The sequence below is a fragment of the Plecotus auritus genome, assembly GCF_963455305.1.
Source record: "Plecotus auritus genome assembly, chromosome: X".
Classification (NCBI taxonomy): domain Eukaryota; kingdom Metazoa; phylum Chordata; class Mammalia; order Chiroptera; family Vespertilionidae; genus Plecotus; species Plecotus auritus.
In genome coordinates, this window is record NC_137784.1 from 112,962,205 (window position 1) to 112,984,089 (window position 21,885).

General features: G+C 42.5%; 2 protein-coding genes across 2 annotated transcripts in view; one reads left to right on the top strand and one right to left on the bottom strand.

Moving 5' to 3' along the window:
- The window catches only part of GPC3 (glypican 3), a 658,140-nt gene that overhangs the window by 531,500 nt on the left and 104,755 nt on the right, over positions 1-21,885 (bottom strand). The gene's annotated exons all lie outside the window — the stretch shown is intronic.
- LOC308240634 (N-alpha-acetyltransferase 10-like) lies at positions 16,490-17,321 on the top strand. The gene has a single exon (XM_080653969.1). The coding sequence runs from the start codon at positions 16,583-16,585 to the stop codon at positions 17,288-17,290; it is 708 nt and encodes a 235-aa protein (XP_080510095.1). The 5' UTR covers positions 16,490-16,582; the 3' UTR covers positions 17,291-17,321.

The following is a 21,885-nucleotide window of genomic DNA, read 5'->3' on the forward strand; positions in this document are numbered from 1 at the left end:
GAAAAACCTTGTACTGTAATGGTAAAGAACATGATGGATTTACCCTGGCTAGGTAGGTCAGTTGGTAGGAGCTTAATCTCATACACCAAAGGGTTGCAGGTTCGATTTCTGGTTGGATCGCCTGCGTGAGGCAACCAATTGGTGCTTCTCACATCAATGTCTCTCTCTGTCTCTCTCTCTCTCTCTCTCTCTCTCTCTCTCTCTCTCTCCCTCTCTCTCTCTCTCTCCCCCCCTTCTCCCTCTCCCTCTCCCTCTCCCTCTCTGTAAAATAAATATATCCTCACATTCTGGAGTGAGGATATTAAAAAAAAAGCCCCATGGACTCAACACCAATCTGTCTAGACTAGAATTCCAGATCTGCCACTTACCACCTAGGTAACTTTGGATAACTTACTTCACCTCTCTCTAACTTAGTTTCCTTATTTTTAAAAATGGGGTAATAATAATAATTACCTCATAGAATTACTGTGAGGATTAAATGAGATAATATGTGTAAGATGGCTGATACATCATTAGCAATCATTAAAGCTTAATAAACTCAGCCTCCTCTGCCAGAATCCCATGGTTACTTCTTTCATGTTTTCTATACTGATCTAATTGCATATCCTTTGGTCACAGGCAAATTTACTACTGATACCCTCCACTCTTTCCTTCTTTTTGACTTTCTTATTGCCTCTTTAAACATCCCCTCCCTGCAAAATGACCTTTTGCAAGCTGCTGTTAAAGCACCAGATTGTCAAGGCTCAGTACTTTTCCCAATCCCAAGACCCAAGATTGCTTTATCTTCCAGGGGCTCCAGCCCTAATAATAAAATATAGTCAAATCCAGGACTTAGGGCTTGTCCTTTGGAGATTCTCAGATGTAAAATAACAGCTGTTCCACCACAAGTGTTGTTTTTGAGAAATCCAAACTGCTCAGATTAGACCCATGCCAAAAGTAATTCTTTCAGACCACTGAGTATGCCTTAATTAATTTCCAAGCTGAGTCTAATTTCATCAGTGATCTGGAGATTTCTACAAATCTTCCTTTACCTTACTTAAGTACTTTTTTGTCATCTTCTCCCAATCTTTCTGTATCCTCGTGTCAGTTACCACTACATACAGATGCCATCTGTTCTTCAAGTTTTTTCCATAATGTCTTTTCATATTTGCTTTTGCATTTTTCCTTTGTTTTCAATGCCCCCACAAGTCCCTAGGCAGATAAAAATAGCCAATAAGACTAAAGAACCAAGTAAAATATTAAGAACAGTTAGGGAAAATATACCAAGCAGGTCAAGTTAAACAAGTTCCATAACCCTAATGCAACATTCACAATATTGCCTCGGTCACTGATCCTGATATCACAAAATTCATATAAAGCCAAACAAGAAACCCATTCCTTGAGGAATCAGCCTCCCTCCTCACTCCTCTCTGGGTCCAGGGTGTGGGTGAAGCAGATTCGGGCTGACAGTGCCCCAGCAGCAACCTAACCCACAGCCAAATCTGTGAGGAATCAGGCTCCCTCCTCTACTGGTTGGAGTGTCTGCCCCCTGGTGGTCTTTGCACATCATAGCTACCAGGTGAATGATTGAGTGGTCAGCCGGTTGCTTAGGCTTTTATATACACTGAGTGGCCAGATTATTATGATCTCTGAATGCATAATAATCTGGCCATTCAGTGTACATCCTATATAATAAAAGGCTAATATGCAAATTGTCCCCTCAACCAGGAGTTTGACCAGCAGGCAGGCCAGCCAACTGCCCATGTCCCCTCCCCCTGGCCAGGCTGGTCGGATCCCACCCATGCACAAATTCATGCACCGGGCCTCTAAAAAAAAAAAAAAATATATATATATATATATATATATATATATATATATATATATATATATATACACACACACACACACACACACACACACACACACACACTGAGTGGCCAGATTATTATGCATTCAGAGATCATAATAATCTGGCCACTCAGTGTATATAGATGTCATTCCCAGCTATCCTTGGCAAAACCTCAGAATCAGTTCCAGTTCCAAATAAAACAAGAAGAAAGCATACTAAATTGTGGACAAGCAATTTTTTAGGCATTTCTCAGTAAAATCAACTGCAGCCTAGAGCAAGTATTTTAACTGTTAACACTGATCATTAAACACTCCATAATTAGACTGTGAACTCCATGAAGGCAGAAATTTTTATCTGTTTTATCCACTTGTGTGCTCTCAGAACCTAGCATATATAGGAGACATTCAACAAATATTTGTTGAATGAATGAATGACTGCATCCTCAATTTTATATTATGAAGTACTGCAGCCTCCTTTGCCATTAACCTCCACAGAAATTAAGATAAAATACTTATTACTTATTCAAAATTTCTAAATCCAAAAATTTCAACTGTATTAATTGATACTTATTTATTCCAACAAAAAGTAAAATCACCATTTAAACACATCCCCAGACCAAGGAAGAATTGTTAGACATTTATTAACACAGCTAAAATTATATTCCCCAATCATAGTAGATCATTCCTCAATGATAATGTATCATATTTGATAAACGCATAATCTAAATCCCAAGATGTTTGCTATAACATTCAGCAAAGTGATTGTGAAATTTCATTTGGAAAAAAATAAACAAGTCAATAATATCAAAAGAATATTTTCCAAAGAAGAAAAAGGAGAATGTACCAACCTACCCAAATTGGAAAACATCATAAAATAATTATAATCTAAACAATATGGTACTGAGATAAGGGGAGAAACCAAGATGGCGGCAGAGGTAAGCACCTAAACTGCTGCCTTGCACAACAATTTCAAAACTACAACTAAAAGATAGAACAGACATCATTCAGAACCACAGGAAAGCTGGCTGAGTGGAAATTCTACAACTAGAAGGAAAGAGGAAAGCTCACGGAGAATCAGAGGAGAGACAAAGGGCTGAGGTATGGAGACGTGTGCAGAAAGGAAGGGCGACTGAGTGCCTGGCTGACTTTCTCTGGCAGGAGGGGGAAGGAAGCCCCCGACTGCACTGAACCCCAGTTCCGACTGCACTGAAACCCAGTTTTGGGCAAAACCCCGTGGACCCAGGCTCATACAGGGGGAGTCTGGACTGTCAGGTAGAGAGAAAGGCACATGGAGACCTGGAGACCAGGGGGAGCCGCGGCGGGTCTGGAGGTGCGCGCGCGCACGTGAGTGCTCACAGAGAAAGCTGAATGCGGAGGTTGCCGCAGGCATTCCCTAGCAGAAGGCAGTCGGAAGCTACTGACTGCACTGAACCCTAGTTCTGACTGCACTGAACCCATGCTCTTACAGGAGGAATCTGGACTGTCAGGCGGAAACTCAGGGGAATCGCGGAAGACAGAGGTCTGGAGGCATGCAAGGGCAGGGCTGACTGGAAGCCAAGACTGTCTGCTCCGCCCTAAGACTCCGCCCCATCCAAACTGAGCACAGAGGCTTTTGCAAGTCTAATCCTATAAGGCTGTCTCCAGCACCAAACTTCTCCCAGCGTAGACACAGCTGATCCTCACAGCCAACTGGCCTGGAAATCTATTCCTCCCAGTGATACCAACAACAATCAAGACTTAACTACAACAAGGCTGTACACACAGTCCACAAAGGGGTGAACCAAGAGTGTCCACCTCAGGTTAACTGGGAGGCTGACCCACTGGGTCATATAGGAAACCTAGCACACAAAGCTACCCTACCAACTCAGGGAAGCAGCAAAAATGCGGAGGCAAAGAAACAGATCACAAACGAAAGAAATGGAGGAAAACAAATGACTGGATATAGAATTCAAAACCACGGTTATAAGACTTTTCAAGAATATCCTAGAAAAGGCCGATAAATTTAGTGAGACCCTCGAGGATATGAAAAAGGACCAACTAGAAATTAAACATACACTGACTGAAATAAAAAATATTATACAGAGACCCAACAGCAGACTAGAGGACTGCAAGAATCAAGTCAAAGATTTGAAAAACAAAGAAGCAAAAAACACTCAACTGGAAAAGCAAAAAGAAAAAAGAACCCAAAAATTTGAAGATAGTGTAAGGAGCCTCTGGGACAACCTCAAGCTTACCAACATCCGAATTATGGGTGTGCCAGAAGAAGAGAGAGAATAAGATACTGAAAACCTATTTGAAGAAATAATGACTGAAAACTTCCCCCACCTGGTGAAAGAAATAGACTTACGAGTCCAGGAAGCGCTCAGAACCCCAAACAAGAGGAATCCAAAGAGGACCACACCAAGACACATCATAATTAAAATGCCAAGAGCAAAAGACAAAGAGAGAATATTAAAAGCAGCAAGAGAAAAAACAGTTAATAACCTACAAGGGAGCACCCATACGATTGTCAGCTGATTTCTCAACAGAAACTATGCAGGCCAGACGGGAGTGGCAAGAAATATTCAAAGTGATGAAAAGCAAGAACCTACAACCAAGATTACTCTACCCAGCAAAGCTATCATTCACAATGGAAGGTCAGATAAAGAGCTTCACAGATAAGAAAAAGCTAAAAGAGTTCATCACCACCAAACCAGTATTATATGAAATGTTGAAAGGTATTCTTGAAGAAGAGGAAGAAGAAAAAAGTAAAGATAAAAATTATGAACAACAAATACATATCTATCAACAAGTGAACCTAAAAATCAAGTGAATTAAAAATCTGAGGAACAAAATAAACTGGTGAATATAATAGAATTAGGGGCATAGAAAGGGAGTGGACTGATAATTCTCAGGGGGAAAGGGTATGGGTGTGCGGGAAGAGACTGGACAAAAATCATACACCTATGGATGAGGACAGTGTGGGGGAGGTAAGGGCAGAGGGTGGGGTGGGAACCAGGAGGAGGGGAGCTAGTGGCGGGGAAAGGAGAAACAATTGTAATAATCTGAACAATAAAGATTTATTAAATTTAAATAAATAAATAAACAATATGGTATTGAGGTAAAATAGAAAACTAAAGAGAAGTATCAGAAAAGGCAAGCAATCCAGAAATAAATCACTTATGGAAAGCAGTATGGAGTTTCCTCAAAAAATTAAATATGGAACTGCCATTTGACCCAGTGATCCCACTTCTAGGAATATATCCTAAGAAACCTGAAACACCAATCAGAAAGAATGTATGCACACCTATGTTCATAGCAGCACAATTTACAAAAGCTATAATCTAGAAAAAGCCCAAGTGTCCATCAGTAGATGAGTGGATAAAAAAGATGTGGTACATTTACACCATGGAATACTATGTAGCAGTAGCAAAAAAGGATATCTTACACTTTGAGACAGCATGGAGGGACCTGGAGAGGATTATGCTAAGTGAAATAAACCAGTCAGAGAAAGACAAGTAGTACATGATCTCTAGATCCAGAGACATATAAGCATGGAAAAGACAGTGAAATTTCAGAGGGAAGACAGAGGTGAGTGGGTGAGTGGGAAGAGATCAACCAAAGAACTTGTATGCAGATATGCATAACCCATGGATACAGACAATAGGGTACTGAAGGCCTGGGGCAGAAGGAATGGGAGCAGACTTGAGGTCAATGGGAGGAAAAGGGGGACATATGTAATACTTTCAACAACAAATATTTAAGTAAAATAAATAAATAAAAATGAAGAATGTACTATGTATGCCATATGAGGTAAACACCATCAACCACAGGGAAAAAATACTGATATAATAATGCTAGGATAATTATAGCCACTTTGAGAGAAATTTTGATTTGGATACATAGTTTACATGATGCAACATAAATTTTGGATGAATGACAATGTTAAGTATTGAGAATCCAGTTAATTAAAAACAAATAGGAATTAGAGGAAAACATGAATTATATCTTTGGAAAGATATATTTCAGGAAAAGAAATTTAAAAGGAAATGATAAACTTTTTTTACTGTACTGTTTAAACAAGTAAAGTTCTGTACAATAATATCAAACATCCTTTTGATAACCTACAAGGATCTATATAATCTGGATTGATGGTTTCTCTCTACTCATCTCCTTCTCTACTTACTCTGCTCCACCCATGCTGGCCTCCTTGGACATACCATATGCAATCCTTCTTCTAGGCCTTTGCACTTGATATTTCCTGTGCCTGAAATGCTCTCTGCCCAGATATACACATGCTCAAATGTTCCTTACAGTATATGCAATAGCAGTACCCCCACCCAGCACTCCCTATTATCATTACTGACCATTATTTTTCTTGAACTCTAGCAATTATCATTCCTCTAACCTACCATAAATTTACTTGATTATTTATTTCTTAATTTTTTACTCTACTGGAATTTAAGGATGGTGAAAGAAGAGACTTTCTTTTTTTCATTGCTGTGCACCCAGGGCTTGAAATCAACCTGGCATGTAGTAGAGCTCAGTAAGTTTGCTAAGTGAATAAACAAAAAGGCTAAAATAAGAGGAAAACTCTGCCATAGAAAAAATTGCATCAAACATGATAACCAAACCTGACCAGCGTGGCTTAGTGGTTGAGCATCAACCTATGAACCAGAAGGTCATGGTTCAATTCCCAATTATGGCATATGCCCTGGTTGCGGGCACGATCTCCATTGTGAGGCATACAGAAAGCACCTGATCAATTATTCTCTCTCATCATTGATGTTATATCTCTCTCTCTCTCTCTCTCTCTCTCTCTCTCTCTCTCTCTCTCTCTCTGTAACTTCATCTCTGAAATCAATAAAAACATATTTTAAAAAAACCACAAAAATCATGATAGCCAAAAGCTTAATAACTATTCTCTATTCTGTATAAAGAGTTTTTCTGAGATGGATGGGAACAGAAATGGCTATGAGCAGTGCAGTGATTGCAATAACACGGAGGAAAACAGCTACAACTGGGGTGGTTTGAGTCCAGCCAATGACACTGGAGCCAAAAAGAAGGAAAAGAGCCTGGCCAGAGTGGCAGTTGGTTGAGTATCATCCTGTGCAACAAAGGGTTACTGGATTGATTCCTGGTCAGGGCACATACCTTGGTTGCAGGTTCAATCCCTGGTCGGGGTGCATATAGAAAGTAACAAATCTATGTTTCTCTCTCACATTGATGTTTCTCTCTCTCTTCTTCCTTCCCCTCTCTAAGCATGTCCTCAGGGGAGGCTTTTTTTAAAAGGACGAAGGAAAAGAAACAAAAAAAGAAGAAAGAAAAAGGCAGCGAGACAGATTCAGCTCAGGATCACCCTGTGATGAACTCTGACAGCAGAGGGGATCTAGGAACTACAGAAGACCATTGAACTGTTTTAGGGATCATTGACTTGCCAAAACAGTGGAGGAGGCTAGAAGGAGAAGCTACCAGTTCTGGGAAATGCAGCCCATCCCCAAACTGAGAAAAGTGGTAAACACTCATGGTCCCATGGAGCCTGACAAAGACAACATCTGCCAGGAGCTCTATACCCTGCCCTAGGGCTACACATGGGATGCCTTGGACCTGGGCGACCGTAATGTGCTAAAAGAATTATACACCCTCCTGAATGAGAATTATGTGGAAGATTATGGCAACATGCTCCAATTTGATTATTCCCCGGAATTTTATGGGCTCTCTGGATGTCTGGCTGGCTCCCACAGTGGCAGTGTGGGGTTCTAGAGGTCTCAAGTTGGAAATTGATTGGGTTCATTAGAGCCATTCCAGAAAACATCCATGACACAGAGAAGATGGTGAAGATCAATTTCCTGTGTGTCCATAAGAAACTTCGCTCCAAGAGGGTGGCTCCAGTCCTGATTCGTGAGATAATCCAGCGGGTTCACCTGGAGAGCATTTTCCAAGCTGTTTACACTGCCGGGATGGTATTACCAAAGCCTGTTGATACCACCTGCAGGTACAATATTGATCCCTAAACCCATGGAAGCTGATTGAAGGTTATCCATCTGAGCAGAAATATAACCATGCAGCTACCATGAAGTTCTACTGATTGCCAGATTCTCCCAAGATAACTGGACTGCATCCAATGAGGAAAAAAAGGACATTCTAGTAGTGCACCAGTTGGTCACCAGGTACCAGGTGCCAGAAGGAGGTGTAGCATTGGTTCTACCCCTAGGGAATATCATTGACACTTTGGTGATGGAGAATGCAAACGGTGAGGTGACAGACTTTCTGAGCTTTTATACACTTCCCTCTACTATTATGAACCATCCACCCCACAATAATCTAAAGGCTGCTTATTCTTTCTACAATGTTCACAACCAGACTCCTTTTCTAGACCTCATGATCAAAGCCCTTGTTCTCACCAAAATAAAAGGGTTTGATGGGTTCAATGAACTGGATTTCATGGAAGACAAAACTTTCCTGTAAAAGCTCAAGTTTGGCATAGGGTACTGCAACCTGCAGTATTATCTTTACAGTTGGAAGTGTCCCAGCACGGGGGGTTGAGCTGGTATTACAGTAACCAGCTGCCAGTGAGATTCTGGATAAGCCATGAGAATTCAAACCAGGAAATGGAACCCTACCAATTGTTGGTCCAATTTCACAAATGTGAGAATCCCTGGCAAAGGGAACAGAAGCAAACTGGATTTACCAAACTGCCACTGAACTTGAAAATTACATTGCAATGGCATAGGCTGTGTGATGTAACCTCTTGCCATGTCTCTGGTCTCTCTATTTTCCAATGAATTGCATCCTTATGCAGCCATTTTCAAAGGCAATGTAACTGCTGGAAAACTAGCTCATGATTGGCATATTATGGAGTTAATGGGTGAATAATACACACTTTTTTCTTCTAGAGGTTTTACAGTTTCAAATCTTACACTTAAGTCTTTAATCCACTTGAGTTCATTTTTGTGAATTATGTAAGATAGGGGTCCATTATTATTTTTTGCATGTTATTGTCCAGTTTTACTCATACCATTTACTGAAGAGACTATTCTTTCCCCTTTGAATATTCTTGGCTCCCTTGTCAAATATTAGTCAACTGTGTATGCAAGAGTTTATTTTTGGGCTCTCAATTCTGTTCCATTGGCATATGTATCTGTTTTTATTCCAATACCATAATGTTTTTATTACTATAGCTTTGTAATATAGTTTGAAATCAGGAAGTTTGATACCTCCAGCTTTGCTCTTCTTCCTCAGGATTGCTTTGGCTAGTCAGGGTCTTTTATGGTTTTATATAAATCTTAGAATTGTTTCTTTCCTATTTCTGTGAAAAATGCCATTGGAATTTTGATGGGGATTACATTGAATCTATAGATGGCTTTTTATCATGTGGACATTTTAATAATTCTTTTGATCCATGAAAATAAAAGAGTTTATCAGAACTTATAAAAATGACATCAAGACTAGGCTTAGAGTAAGCCTTAAACAAAAATGTGTTAGTGAATGAGTATATAAGTGGATAAAAGACACGAATAGCCAATTGTTTCCTTTTCCCACTAGTGTATTCCCTCTTCCGCTGATCACTATGTTTCCTAGAATCTTCAGTCATTGTCAAAAAGATCTTAGAAACTTATTTACACGTAAGTTCCCTGGTGTGAGGTCTTATAGAGTGCGGGTAGCAATGCTTAAACCAAAGAAATAAATAGATGACACAATGCTCAATTTCAGAGGTGAAAAGGGAAGTCCATTTTGGAGATGGAAGAGGCCTTCCAGTACCTGTTATGTGTCTATTATCTAAATATTTATTTGTTGAGAGAGAAACCAAGATGGCGGCATAGGTAAGCACCTAAACTGCTGCCTCGCACAACAATTTCAAAACTACAACTAAAAGACAGAACGGACACCATCCAGAACCACAGGAAAGCTGGCTGAGTGAAAATTCTACAACTAGAAGGAAAGAGAAAAGCTCACAGAGAATTGGAGGTACAGCAAAGGGTCTTTGTGAGTGCAGAGAGGAAGGGCGGCTAAGAGCCTGGCTGAGTTTCTCTGGCAGAAGGGGGAAGGAAGCCCCCGACCGCACTGAACCCCAGTTCTGACTGCACTGAACACCAGTCCCGGGTGAAACCCTGTGGACCCAGGCTCATACAGGGGGAGTCTGAACTGTCAGGTAGAGAGAAAGGCACCCGGAGACTCGGAGACCCGGGGGATACCCGGGGGAGCCCCAGCAGGCAGGGTTCTGGAGGCGTGCGTGCCAGTGTGCACAAAGGCTGCGGAGGTTGCCACAGGCTTTCCCTAGCAGAAGGGAGTCCGAAGCTCCTGACTGCACTGAACCCCAATTCTGACTGCACTGAACCCCAGTTCCAGGCGAGCCCCTGGGGACCCATGCTCTTGTGGGGGGAATCTGGACTCTCGGGTGGAGACTCGGGAGCCGGGGAAGGCAGAGGTCTGCAGGCACGCACGTGCGCAAGGGCAAGGCTGACTGGAAGCCAAGACTGTCTGCTCCGCCCTGAGACTCCACCCCATCCAAGCTGAGCACAGAGGCTATTGCAATTTGGCAAGTCTAATCCTATAAGGCTGTCTCCAGCACTGAACTTCTCCCAGCATAGACACAGCTGATCCTTACAGCCAACTGGCCTGGAGGTCAATTCTTCCCAGTGATACCAACAACAATCAAGACTTAACTACAACAAGGCTGTACACACAGTCCACAAAGGGGTGCACCAAGAGTGTCCACCTCAGGTTAACTGGGGAGGCCGACCCACTGGGCCATGTAGGAAACCTAGCACACAAATCTACCCTACCAACTCAGGGAAGCAGTGAAAATGCAGCGTCAAAGAAACAAATGACTGGATATAGAATTCAAAACCACGGTTATAAGACTTTTCAAGAATATACTAGAAAAGGCCGATAAATATAACGAGACCCTTGAAGATATGAAAAAGGACCAACTAGAAATTAAACATACACTGACTGAAATAAAAAATATTATACAGAGACCAGACTAGAGGAACACAAGAATCAAGTCAAAGATTTGAAAAACAAAGAAGCAAAAAACACTCAACTGAAAAAGCAAAAAGCAAAAAAAAATCCAAAAAGTTGAAGATAGTGTAAGAAGACTCTGGGACAACTTCAAGCGTACCAACATCAGAATTATGGGGGTGCCAGAAGAAGAGAGAGAGCAAGATACTGAAAACCTATTGGAAGAAATAATGACTGAAAACTTCCCCCACCTGGTGAAAGAAATAGACTTACAAGTCCAGGAAGTGCACAGAACCCCAAACAAAAGGAATCCAAAGAGGACCACACCAAGACACATCATAATTAAAATGCCAAGAGCAAAAGACAAAGAGAGAATATTAAAAGCAGCAAGAGAAAAACAGTTAATTACCTACAAGGGAGCACCCATACGATTGTCAGCTGATTTCTCAACAGAAACTATGCAGGCCAGACGGGAGTGGCAAGAAATATTCAAAGTGATGAAAAGCAAGAACCTACAACCAAGATTACTCTACCCAGCAAAGCTATCATTCAGAATTGAAGGTCAGATAAAGAGCTTCACAGATAAGAAAAAGCTAAAGGAGTTCATCACCACCAAACCAGTATTATATGAAATGCTGAAAGGTATTCTTGAAGAAGAGGAAGAAGAAAAAAGTAAAGATAAAAATTATGAACAACAAATACATATCTATCAACAAGTGAACCTAAAAAATCAAGTGAATTAAAAACCTGAGGAACAGAATAATCTGGTGAATATAATAGAATCAGGGGCATAGAAAGGGAGTGGACTGATAATTCTCAGGGGAAAGGGGTATGGGGCCGTTCAGGAAGAGACTGGACAAAAATCATACACCCATGGATGAGGACAGTGGCGGGGAGGTAAGGGCAGAAGGTGGGGTGGGAACCAGGTGGAGGGGAGCTATGGGGGGAAAAAGGAGAAAAAATTGTAATAATCTGAATAAAGATTTATTTAAAAAAAAATAAGTCAGTCAGAGAAAGACAAATACCGTATGATTTCACTTATGTGTGTAATCTAAAGAACAAAATAAATGAACAAACAAAATTGAAACAGAAAAAAATATATTTATTTGTTATCCAAATATTATTTTATCCAAATATTTATAAAATTACTCAATTTAAAACATTGTCAGAGATGTAAATATGAATAAAAGTTACAGACTAGAAAGAGGGATAAGATTTGTACACCAATAACTAATAAAATGATGAAAATGATAAGTACCATAGAGATTAATTGATATGAAAATTGAAAAACAGAAGATTATTTCTAGCTAGTGATATTAGGAGAGGCATCAAAGCAGAGGTGATGGAGCTTCTAGGGCTTGAAAGATAGGAAAGATTTTAGTATGCCTAGAAAAGGGATTAAGATTACAGGCAGAAGTAACTGCATGGGAAAATGCACTGAGGTGCACTTAAGAATAGCAAGTATAAGTTTTAGTGAATCTAAGCCACCAGTGATTATAAGACATTATTTTATGCAGCACTAAGAAACAATCAAACAATAACTCAGTGATTTCTTTTCATTTGAAAATTTTATTATATATTTACTGAAAGAGCTCTTTTAGACTTTAGACATAGACAAAGCAAAATAAAGTAGTAATAATATTCCTAAAGCTTGTTCACAGTGAGTGAGGAAGGAGCCAGATGATGCAGGGCTTTACAATGCAGCTAATACTCAGAAATGTTTTCAACAATAAAATACTAGTAGAGAACTCAGATCACATTTCTGCTGGGATGGCCATTCCTTCCACACCTGAACTCTTCCCTCACAATTTCCATGGATTATTCCAACAGAGTCATTCATACAGAGTAAGTTGCCCCTTTTCTCCTAAAAAGTGATTGGCCAGAAAAGAGCAAAAGCAAGAATAAGAAATGGGCCCAGATAAACTACCAAATCATGTTAATGAAGTATACCTAAAATAAATCACAAATCAACAACATTCTATTTATGCCTCAATGACTTAGGAAGAAAATGGACACAAATTCTGGCCTACCTGGTGAATATTAATGCCCAGATGCTCATATTTGAGAGATCCTGCAGTAGAATTGTCAATTAAAATACCCAGCAATATAGGAGTATCAAAAAACCATTTTATCATCCAAATGGATAATCAAAAGGCATATAGTGCTATAGGAAGGCACGAAGAGAATTATTTGGGTTTTACAAAAAGCATAGATATGATTAATACCTCAAAATGCTTTCAAAGTTTACTAATACAGTCCTTTTTCTGAAATATATGCAATATACACTGAGTGGCCAGATTATTATGATCTCTGAATGCATAATAATCTGGCCACTCAGTGTATGTGTGTGTGTGTGTGTGTATATATATATATATATATATATATATATATATATACTAGAGGCCTGGTGCACGAAATTCGTGCATGGGAGGGGGGTGTCCCTCAGCCCAGCCTGCACCCTCTCCAATCTGGGTTCCCTCTCACAATCCAGGACTGCTGGCTCCCAACTGCTCATTTGCCTGCCTTACTGATTGCCCCTAACTGCTTCTGCCTGCCAGCCTGATCACCCCCTAACCACTCCCCTGCCAGCCTGATTGATGCCTAACTGCTCCACTGCCAGCCTGTTTTCCTCTAACTGCCCTCCCCTGCAGGCCTAGTCACCCCTAACTGTCCTCCCCTGCAGGCCTGGTCTCCCCCAACTGCTCTCCCCTACAGGCCTGGGTCCCCCCAACTGCCCTCCCCTGCAGGCCTGGGTCCCTCCCAACTGCCTTTCCCTGCATGTCTGGTCACCCCCAACTTCCCTCCTCTGCCAGCTTGGTCACCCCTAACTGCCCTCCCCTGCAGGCTTGATCGCCCCCAACTACCCTCCCTTGCAGGCCTAGTCCCTCCTAACTGCCCTCCCCTGCTGGCCTGATCGCCCACAACTGCCCTCCCTTGCAGGCCTGGTCCCTCCCAAATGCCCTCCCTTGCTGGCCATCTTGTGGTGGCCATCTTGTGTCCACATGGGGGAAGGATCTTTGACCACATGGGGGCAGCCATCTTGTGTGTTGGAGTGATGGTCAATCTGCATATTACTTTTATTAGATAGGATAGAGGCCTGGTGCATGGGTGGAGGCCAGCTGGTTTGCCTGAAGGGTGTCCTGGATCAGGGTGGGGGTTCCCTTGGGGTGTGAGGCGGCCTGGGTGAGGGGCCTATGGTGGTTTGCAGGCCGGCCACAGCCCCTGGCGACCCAAGCAGAGGCCCTGGTATCTGGGGTTTATTTATCTTCTACAATTGAAACTTTGCAGCCTGGAGCGGAGCCAAGCCTTCTGCTTGCATATCCTATCTAATAAAAGAGTAATATGCAAATTAATGATTACTCCACTACACCCACAAGCCACGCCCATAAGCCACGCCCATCATCCAATCAGGAGCAAATATGCAAATAAACCCAACCAAGATGGCTACAGCCACAGAGAGCAAGAGGGAAGCTTGGGTTTCCCGGCAATGGAGGAAGCCAAGCTTTCCGCCTGCCCTTGCCGGCCTAGGCCTCCACTCAAAGCTACAAAGTTTCAATGATAGAAGATACATAAATCCAAACAGAAATGGCGGCAGCCACGGAGCTGGAAGGAGCAGGAGGCTAGGGTTGCCCACGGCGATGGAGGAAGCCAAGCTTTCTGCACACCCTGGCTGGCCCAGGCCTCGCTTAAGGCTACAAAGTTTCAATTATAGAAGATACATAAATCCCAATAGAAATGGTTGCCACCACAGAGCAAGCAGAAGGCTTGGCTCTGCTCCAGGCTACAAAGTTTCAATTGTAGAAGATAAATAAACCCCAGATACCAGGGCCTCCACTTGGGTTGCCAGGTGACGTGGCCGGCCTGCAAACCACCACAGGCCCCTCGCCCAGGCCGCCCCATGCCCCAAGGGAACCCCCACCCCGATCCAGGACACCCTTCAGGCAAACCAGCTGGCCTCCACCCATGCACCAGGCCTCTATCCTATCTAATAAAAGAGTAATATGCAGATTGACCATCACTCCAACACACAAGATGGCTGCCCCCATGTGGTCAAAGATCCTGCCCCCATGTGGACACAATATGGCCGCCACAAGATGGCCAGCAGGGGATGGCAGTTGGGAGGGACCAGGCCTGCAAGGGAGGGCAGTTGTGGGCAATCAAGCCTGCAGGGGAGGGCAGTTAGGGGTGACCAGGCTTGCAGGGAAGGGCAGTTGGGGGGGACCCAGGCCTTCAGGGGAGAGCAGTTAGGGGTGACCAGGCCTGCAGGGAAGGGCAGTTGGGGGGGACCCAGGCCTTCAGGGGAGGGCAGTTAGGGGTGACCAGGCTTGCAGGGAAGGGCAGTTGGGGGGGACCCAGGCCTTCAGGGGAGAGCAGTTAGGGGTGACCAGGCCTGCAGGGGAGAGCAGTTGGGAGGGACTAGGCCTGCAGGGGAGGGCAGTTAGGGGTGACCAGGCCTGCAGGGGAGGGCAGTTAGGGGAAAACAGGCTGGCAGGGGAGCAGTTAGGCATCAATCAGGCTGGCAGGGGAGTGATTAGGGGGTGATCAGGCTGGCAGGCAGAAGCGGTTAGAGGCATTCAGGAAGGCAGGCAGGCGAGCAGTTGGGAGCCAGCAGTCCTGGATTGTGAGAGGGATTTCCGACTGCCCGGGCAGTTGGACATCCCTCGAGGGGTCTAGTGTGTGTGTGTGTATGTGTGTGTGTATACATATATTAGAGGCCCAGTGCATGAATTCGTGCATGGGTGGGGTCCAGCCAGCCTGGCCAGGGGGAGGGGACATGGGTGGTTGGCCGGCCTGCCTACTGGTCGAACTCCTAGTTGAGGAGACAATTTGCATATTATCATTTTATTATATACTAGAGGCCTGGTGCACAAAATTCGTGTCCCTCAGCCCAGCCTGCAATCTCTCCAATCTGGGACCCCTCGAGGGATGTCCGACTGCCAGTTTAGGCCTGATCCCGGTAGGATTGGACCTAAACGGGCAGTCGGACATCCCTCTCACAATCCAGGACTGCTGACTCCCAACTGCTCGCCTGCCTGCCTTCCTGATTGCCCCTAACCGCTTCTGCCTGCCAGCCTGATCACCCCCTAACCACTCCCCTGCCAGCCTGATTGATGCCTAACTGTTCCCCTGCCAGCCTGTTTGCCCCTAACTGCCCTCCCCTGCAGGCCTGGTCACCCCTAACTGCCCTCCCCTGCAGGCCTGGTCCCCCCCAACTGCTCTCCCCTGCAGGCTTGGGTTCCCCCAACTGCCCTTCCCTGCAGGCCCGGTCGCCCCCAACTTCCCTCCTCTGCTGGCCTGGTCACCCCTAACTGCCCTCCCCTGCAGATTTGATTGCTCCCAATTGCCCTCCCTTGAAGACCTGGTCCCTCCCAACTGCCCTCCCCTGCTGGCCATCTTGTGGCGGCCATCTTGTGTCCACATGGGGGCAGTCATCTTTGACCATATGGGGGCAGCCATCATGTGTGTTGGAGTGATGGTCAATTTGCATATTATTCTTTTATTAGATAGGAGGATATACACTGAGTGGCCAGATTATTATGTGTTCAGACATCATAATAATCTGGCCACTCAGTGTATAGTTATCAAATATTGCTCAAATTAATGTACCTAATCTGTCATTTTTATCTTATTTTCTATATAAATGAAAGAGCAGTCCCATGAAATTTAAAATGTAATATAGTGATTTAATAAGGACACAATCCGGCGAGCCCAAACCTGGCCCCCGCTTCAGCCCGAGCCCCAGCCCGGTCCGGCCAGCAGCAGCTGACTGTGCGTTCACGATCCGCTGGGAGCCGCCATCCTCGTCGCCGTCATGAACATCCGCAATGCAAGGCCAGAGGACCTGATGAACATGCAGCACTGCAACCTGCTGTGCCTGCCAGAGAACTACCAAATGAAGTACTACTTCTACCATGGCCTCTCCTGGCCCCAGCTCTCTTACATCGCTGAGGATGAGAATGGGAAGATTGTGGGGTATGTCCTGGCAAAAATGGAAGAGGACCCAGATGATGTGCCTCACGGACATATCACTTCACTGGCTGTGAAGCGTTCCCACCGGTGCCTTGGCCTGGCTCAGAAGCTGATGGACCAGGCCTCCCAAGCCATGATCGAGAACTTCAATGCCAAATACGTCTCCCTGCATGTCAGGAAGAGTAACCGGGCCGCCCTGCACCTCTATTCCAACACCCTCAACTTTCAGATCAGTGAAGTGGAACCCAAATACTATGCAGATGGGGAAGATGCTTATGCCATGAAGCGGGATCTCACCCAGATGGCCGATGAGCTGAGGCGGCACCTGGAGCTGAAGGAAAAGGGCAGGCACACAGTGCTGGGCGCCATCGAGAACAAGGCGGAGGGCAAGGGCAACTCACTGCCCAGCTCCGGAGAGCCGGGTCGTGAGGAGAAGGGCCTGGCTGCTGAGGACAGCGGTGGTGACAGCAAGGACCTCAGCGAGGTCAGCGAGACCACAGAGAGCACCGACGTCAAGGACAGCTCAGAGGCCTCCGACTCAGCTTCCTAGAGCCTCCTCTCCCTGCCCTGGCCTGCCCCTCCCTTCCTCAATAAACTTCACCCAGGGGGGGGGGGGGAAATAAGGACACAATCCATTGAAAATGAATGGCTTCTAACTGTAATATAATGCACCTACTTGGCATACTAAACAAATAATACAGTAAATACTAAATATTTCCCCTTACAGCTGAGTTTAAGTTAAAACTACAAATTATCTTTGTATCCATACGTTTTGTCTTTATTTTTGAAAGTTTTACAGATGTCCCCTTTGGTTTTTCCCCATTGACCCCCATCCACTGCACACCTGCCCCTCCCAGGCCTTCACCACACTATTGTCTATGTCCATGAGCTATAAATATATGCATATAAGTTCCTCCTGGTTAATCTCTCCTCACCCTCTCCAACCCCACCTTCCCTCTGAGATTCATCAATCGGTTCCATGCTTTTAAAAAATATATATATATTTTTTATTGATTTCAGAGAAGAAGGGAGAGGGAAAGACAGCATTGATTGGCTGCCTCCTGTAAACCCCACACTGGGGATCAAGCCTGCAATCCATGCATATGGCCTGACTGGGATTTGAACCATGACCTCCTGGCTCCTAGGTCAAGGCTCAACCACTGAGCCATGTCGGCCAGGCCTGTTCTATGCTTTTATGTCTCTGGATCTATTTTGTTCATTAGTTTATATTGTTCATTAGATTCCACATATGAGTGAGATCATGTGAAACTTATCTTTCTCCAACTGGTTTATTTCACTTAGCATAATACTCTCCAGATCCTTCCAAGCTGTCTCAAATGTGCATCCATACTTTTAATATAAAAGTCCAAGAATTTTTAAAAGTAGACTCAGTGTGTCTTCTTGAAATGTGCAAATAGTCATCATTATAATGACAGATTACCACTGAAATATTATCATTGAAAAGAAATGTATTATAGGATTTTACAAAGGGCTAGGGAAAGTAATATATTAAAAGTAAGGATAGAAATTTTACTAAAGTGGAATCATTTTCAATTTTTAAGATCATGATTACATCTATCATTAATCTATATATAGAATATTCAACATAATACAATATTAAATATGCTGCCACCATCTCACAGACTGATTACAAGGCAAATTAAAGTGTCATGAAGTCATCCTGCTAACCTTCCAGCTAGTGCTTCTCATACAGTAATGTGCATGCCAAACACCTGTGGATCTTGTTTAAATGCAGATTCTGATTCAGTAAGTCTCCATGGGACCTGTGATTCTGCATTTGTAACAAGTTCCCAGGTGGTGCTCATGCTGCTGGACCACAGTTTGAGCAACAAAGGTTTAGGCTACAAGAAACTTAATATTCTGAAAGTAACTTTATGACAAATAAGTTTTTAGTCCTCCATTCATTCATTCTTCCAACATGTTCAACAAAAATTTAAAATATTTTTCTGGATGGAAATGTTCTCTATTCAAATTACTAAGTACGAGATCCTGGCTTTAGGGGCACTAAGCCCAATACAAATAGAGAGAAAATAATAAATACTTTTTGCATGATTTACTCTTTTAAATAACAGCTTGATTGAGACATAATTCACATACCATAAGATACCCATAATTTTATAGTGTACAATCCAGCAGTTTTTAGTATATTCATAGAGTTGTGCAAACATCACCAGTCTTAAATTTCAGAATATATTAATCACTTCAAAAAGAAACTCTGTACCCATTACCAGTCATTTTCCATTTCAACCTAAGCACTCTAGCTCTAGGCAACCACCAATGTATTTTCTGTTGCTATGGATTTGCCTATTCTGGATATGTGATCTTTTGTGACTAGCTTCTTTCACTTAGCATAAGGCTTTGAAGGTTCATCAACGTTGTAGCATGTATCAGTACTTCATTTATTTTTATGGATGACTATATCCCATTGTATGGATGTACAGTACAATATTTTGTTTATCCATTCATCAGTTAATTGGCATTTCAGTTATTTCCATTTTGGACTATTATGAATAATCCTACTGTGAAAATTTCTGTATGAGTTTTTGGGTGGGCTTATGTTTTCAATTCTCCTGGGTATATACCTAAGAGTGAGTCATAAGTTAATGATGTTTAATTTTTTGAGGAACCACTAAACTGTTTTCTAGAATCATTCCCACAAATAATATACTAGTACAATGGTTCCAATTTCTTCACATACTGGCCAACACTTGTTCTTATCTCTCTCTTTATTAGAATTATGTTAGTGGGTTTGAAGTAGTATCTCATTGTGGTTTTTAATTTCATTTCCTTGATAGATAATGATGTTGAGCATCTTTTCGTGTGCTTATTGGCCATTTGTATATCTGATTGTTTTTTGTTTTCTCATCCATATTTTTAATTTTAATTTTATTTCTTTTCAATTTTTTATTGATTAAGGTATTACATGTGTCTATATCTCCCCATTGCTCCCCCCACCCCACTCCCATACATGCCCTCACCCCCCAGTGTCTTGCATCAATTGGTTATGCTTATATGCATGCATACAAGTTCTTCGGTTGATCTCTTACCTGCCCACCCCCCCAAACTTCCCTCTGTAATTTGACAGTTGGTTTGATGCTTCTTTGCCTCTGTATCTATCTTTTTGTTCATCAGGTTATAATGTTCTTTATTGTCCATAAATGAGTGAGATCGTGTGGTATTTTTCTTTCACTGACTGGCTTATTTCACTCAGCGTAATGCTCTCCAGTTCCATCCATGCTGCTGCAAATGGTAAGAATTCCTTCTTTTTTAAAGCAGCATAGTATTCTATTGTGTAGATGTACCACAGTTTATTAATCCACTCAACTGCTGATGGGCATTTAGGCTGTTTCCAAATCTTAGCTATGGTGAATTGTGCCGCTATGAACATAGGGGTGCATATATCCTTTCTGATTGGTGTTTCTAGTTTCCTGGGATATATTCCCAGAAGTGGGATTACTGGGTCAAATGGGAGTTCCATTTTTAGTTTTTCTTTAGGAAATTCCATACGGTTCTCCACAATGGCTGCACCAGTCTGCATTCCCACTAGTAGTGCACAAGGGTTCCTTTTTCTCCGCATCCTTGCCAGCACTTGTCCTTTGTTGATTTGTTGATGATACCCATTCTGACAGGTGTGAGATGGTACCGCATAGGCGTTTTGATTTGAATCTCTCAGATGATTAGTGACTTGAGCATGTTTTCATATATCTCTGGGCCTTCCTTATGTCCTCTTTCGAAAAGTATCTATTTAGGTTCGTTGCCCATTTTTTTGATTGGGTTGTTTATCTTACTTTTGTTAAGTTGTATGAGTTCCCTGTAAATGTTGGAGATTAAACCCTTATCGGAGATAACAGTGGCAAATATGTTTTCCCATGCAGTGGGGTTTCTTGTTTTGTTGATGGTTTCTCTTGCTGTGCAGAAGCTTTTCATTTTGATGTAGTCCCATTTGTTTATTTTCTCTTTAGTTTCTATTGTCCTAGGAGCTGTATCGGTGAAGATATTGCTTCGGCAAATGTCTGAGATTTTGCTGCCTGTTTATTCCTCTAGTATTTTTATGTTTTCCAATCTTACATTTAAGTCCTTTATCCATTTTGAGTTTATTTTTGTGTATGGTGTAAGTTGGTGGTCTAGTTTCTTTTTTTTAATGTATCAGTCCAGTTTTCCCAACACCTTTTATTGAAGAGACTGTCTTGACTCCATTGTATGCTCTTGCTTCCTTTGTCAAATATTAATTGAGCATAGTGTTTTGGGTCGATGTCTGGGTTCTCTATTCTATTCCATTGTTCTATATGTCTGTTCTTGTGCCAGTACCAGGCAGTTTTGAGAACAGTGGCTATGTAATACAGCTTGAAATCTGGTATTGAGATCTCACCTACTTTGTTCTTCTTTCTCAGGATTTCTGCAGATATTCAAGGTCTTTTTTTATTCCAGATGAATTTTTGGAGAGTTCGTTCAAGGTCTGTGAAATATGCCATTGGTATTTCAATGGGGAGTGCGTTGAATCTATAGATTGCTTTGTGTAGTATGAACATTTTAATGATGTTGATTCTACCAATCCATGAACACGGTATGTTCTTCCATCTGTTTATGTCTTCCTTTATCTCCTTTTTCAGTGTCCTGTAGTTTTCTGCGTATAGGTCTTTTACCTCCTTAGTTAAGTTTATTCCTAGGTATCTTAATTTTTTTGGTGTGATGGTAAATGGGATTGCTATTTTAGTCTCTCTTTCTGTCAGTTCATTATTGGTGTATAGAAATGCCATAGATTTCTTGGCATTAATTTTGTATCCTGCTACATTGCCAAATTCATTTATTAAGTCTAAAAATTTTTTGATGGAGTCTTTAGGGTTTTGTATGTACAGTATCATGTCATCTGTGAATAAGGACAGTTTTACTTCTTCTTTTCCAATTTGGATGACCTTTATTTCTTCTTGTTGTCAGATTGCTGTGGCTAGCACTTCCAATACTATGTTGAACAGGAGTGGTGAAAGCGGGTATCCCTTTCTTGTTCCTGTTCTTAGGGAAAATGGTTTTAGTTTTTGCCCATTGAGTATGATGTTAGCTGTGGGTTTGTTATATATGGTTTTTATGATGTTGAGGTCTGATCCTTCTATTCCCACCTTGCTGAAA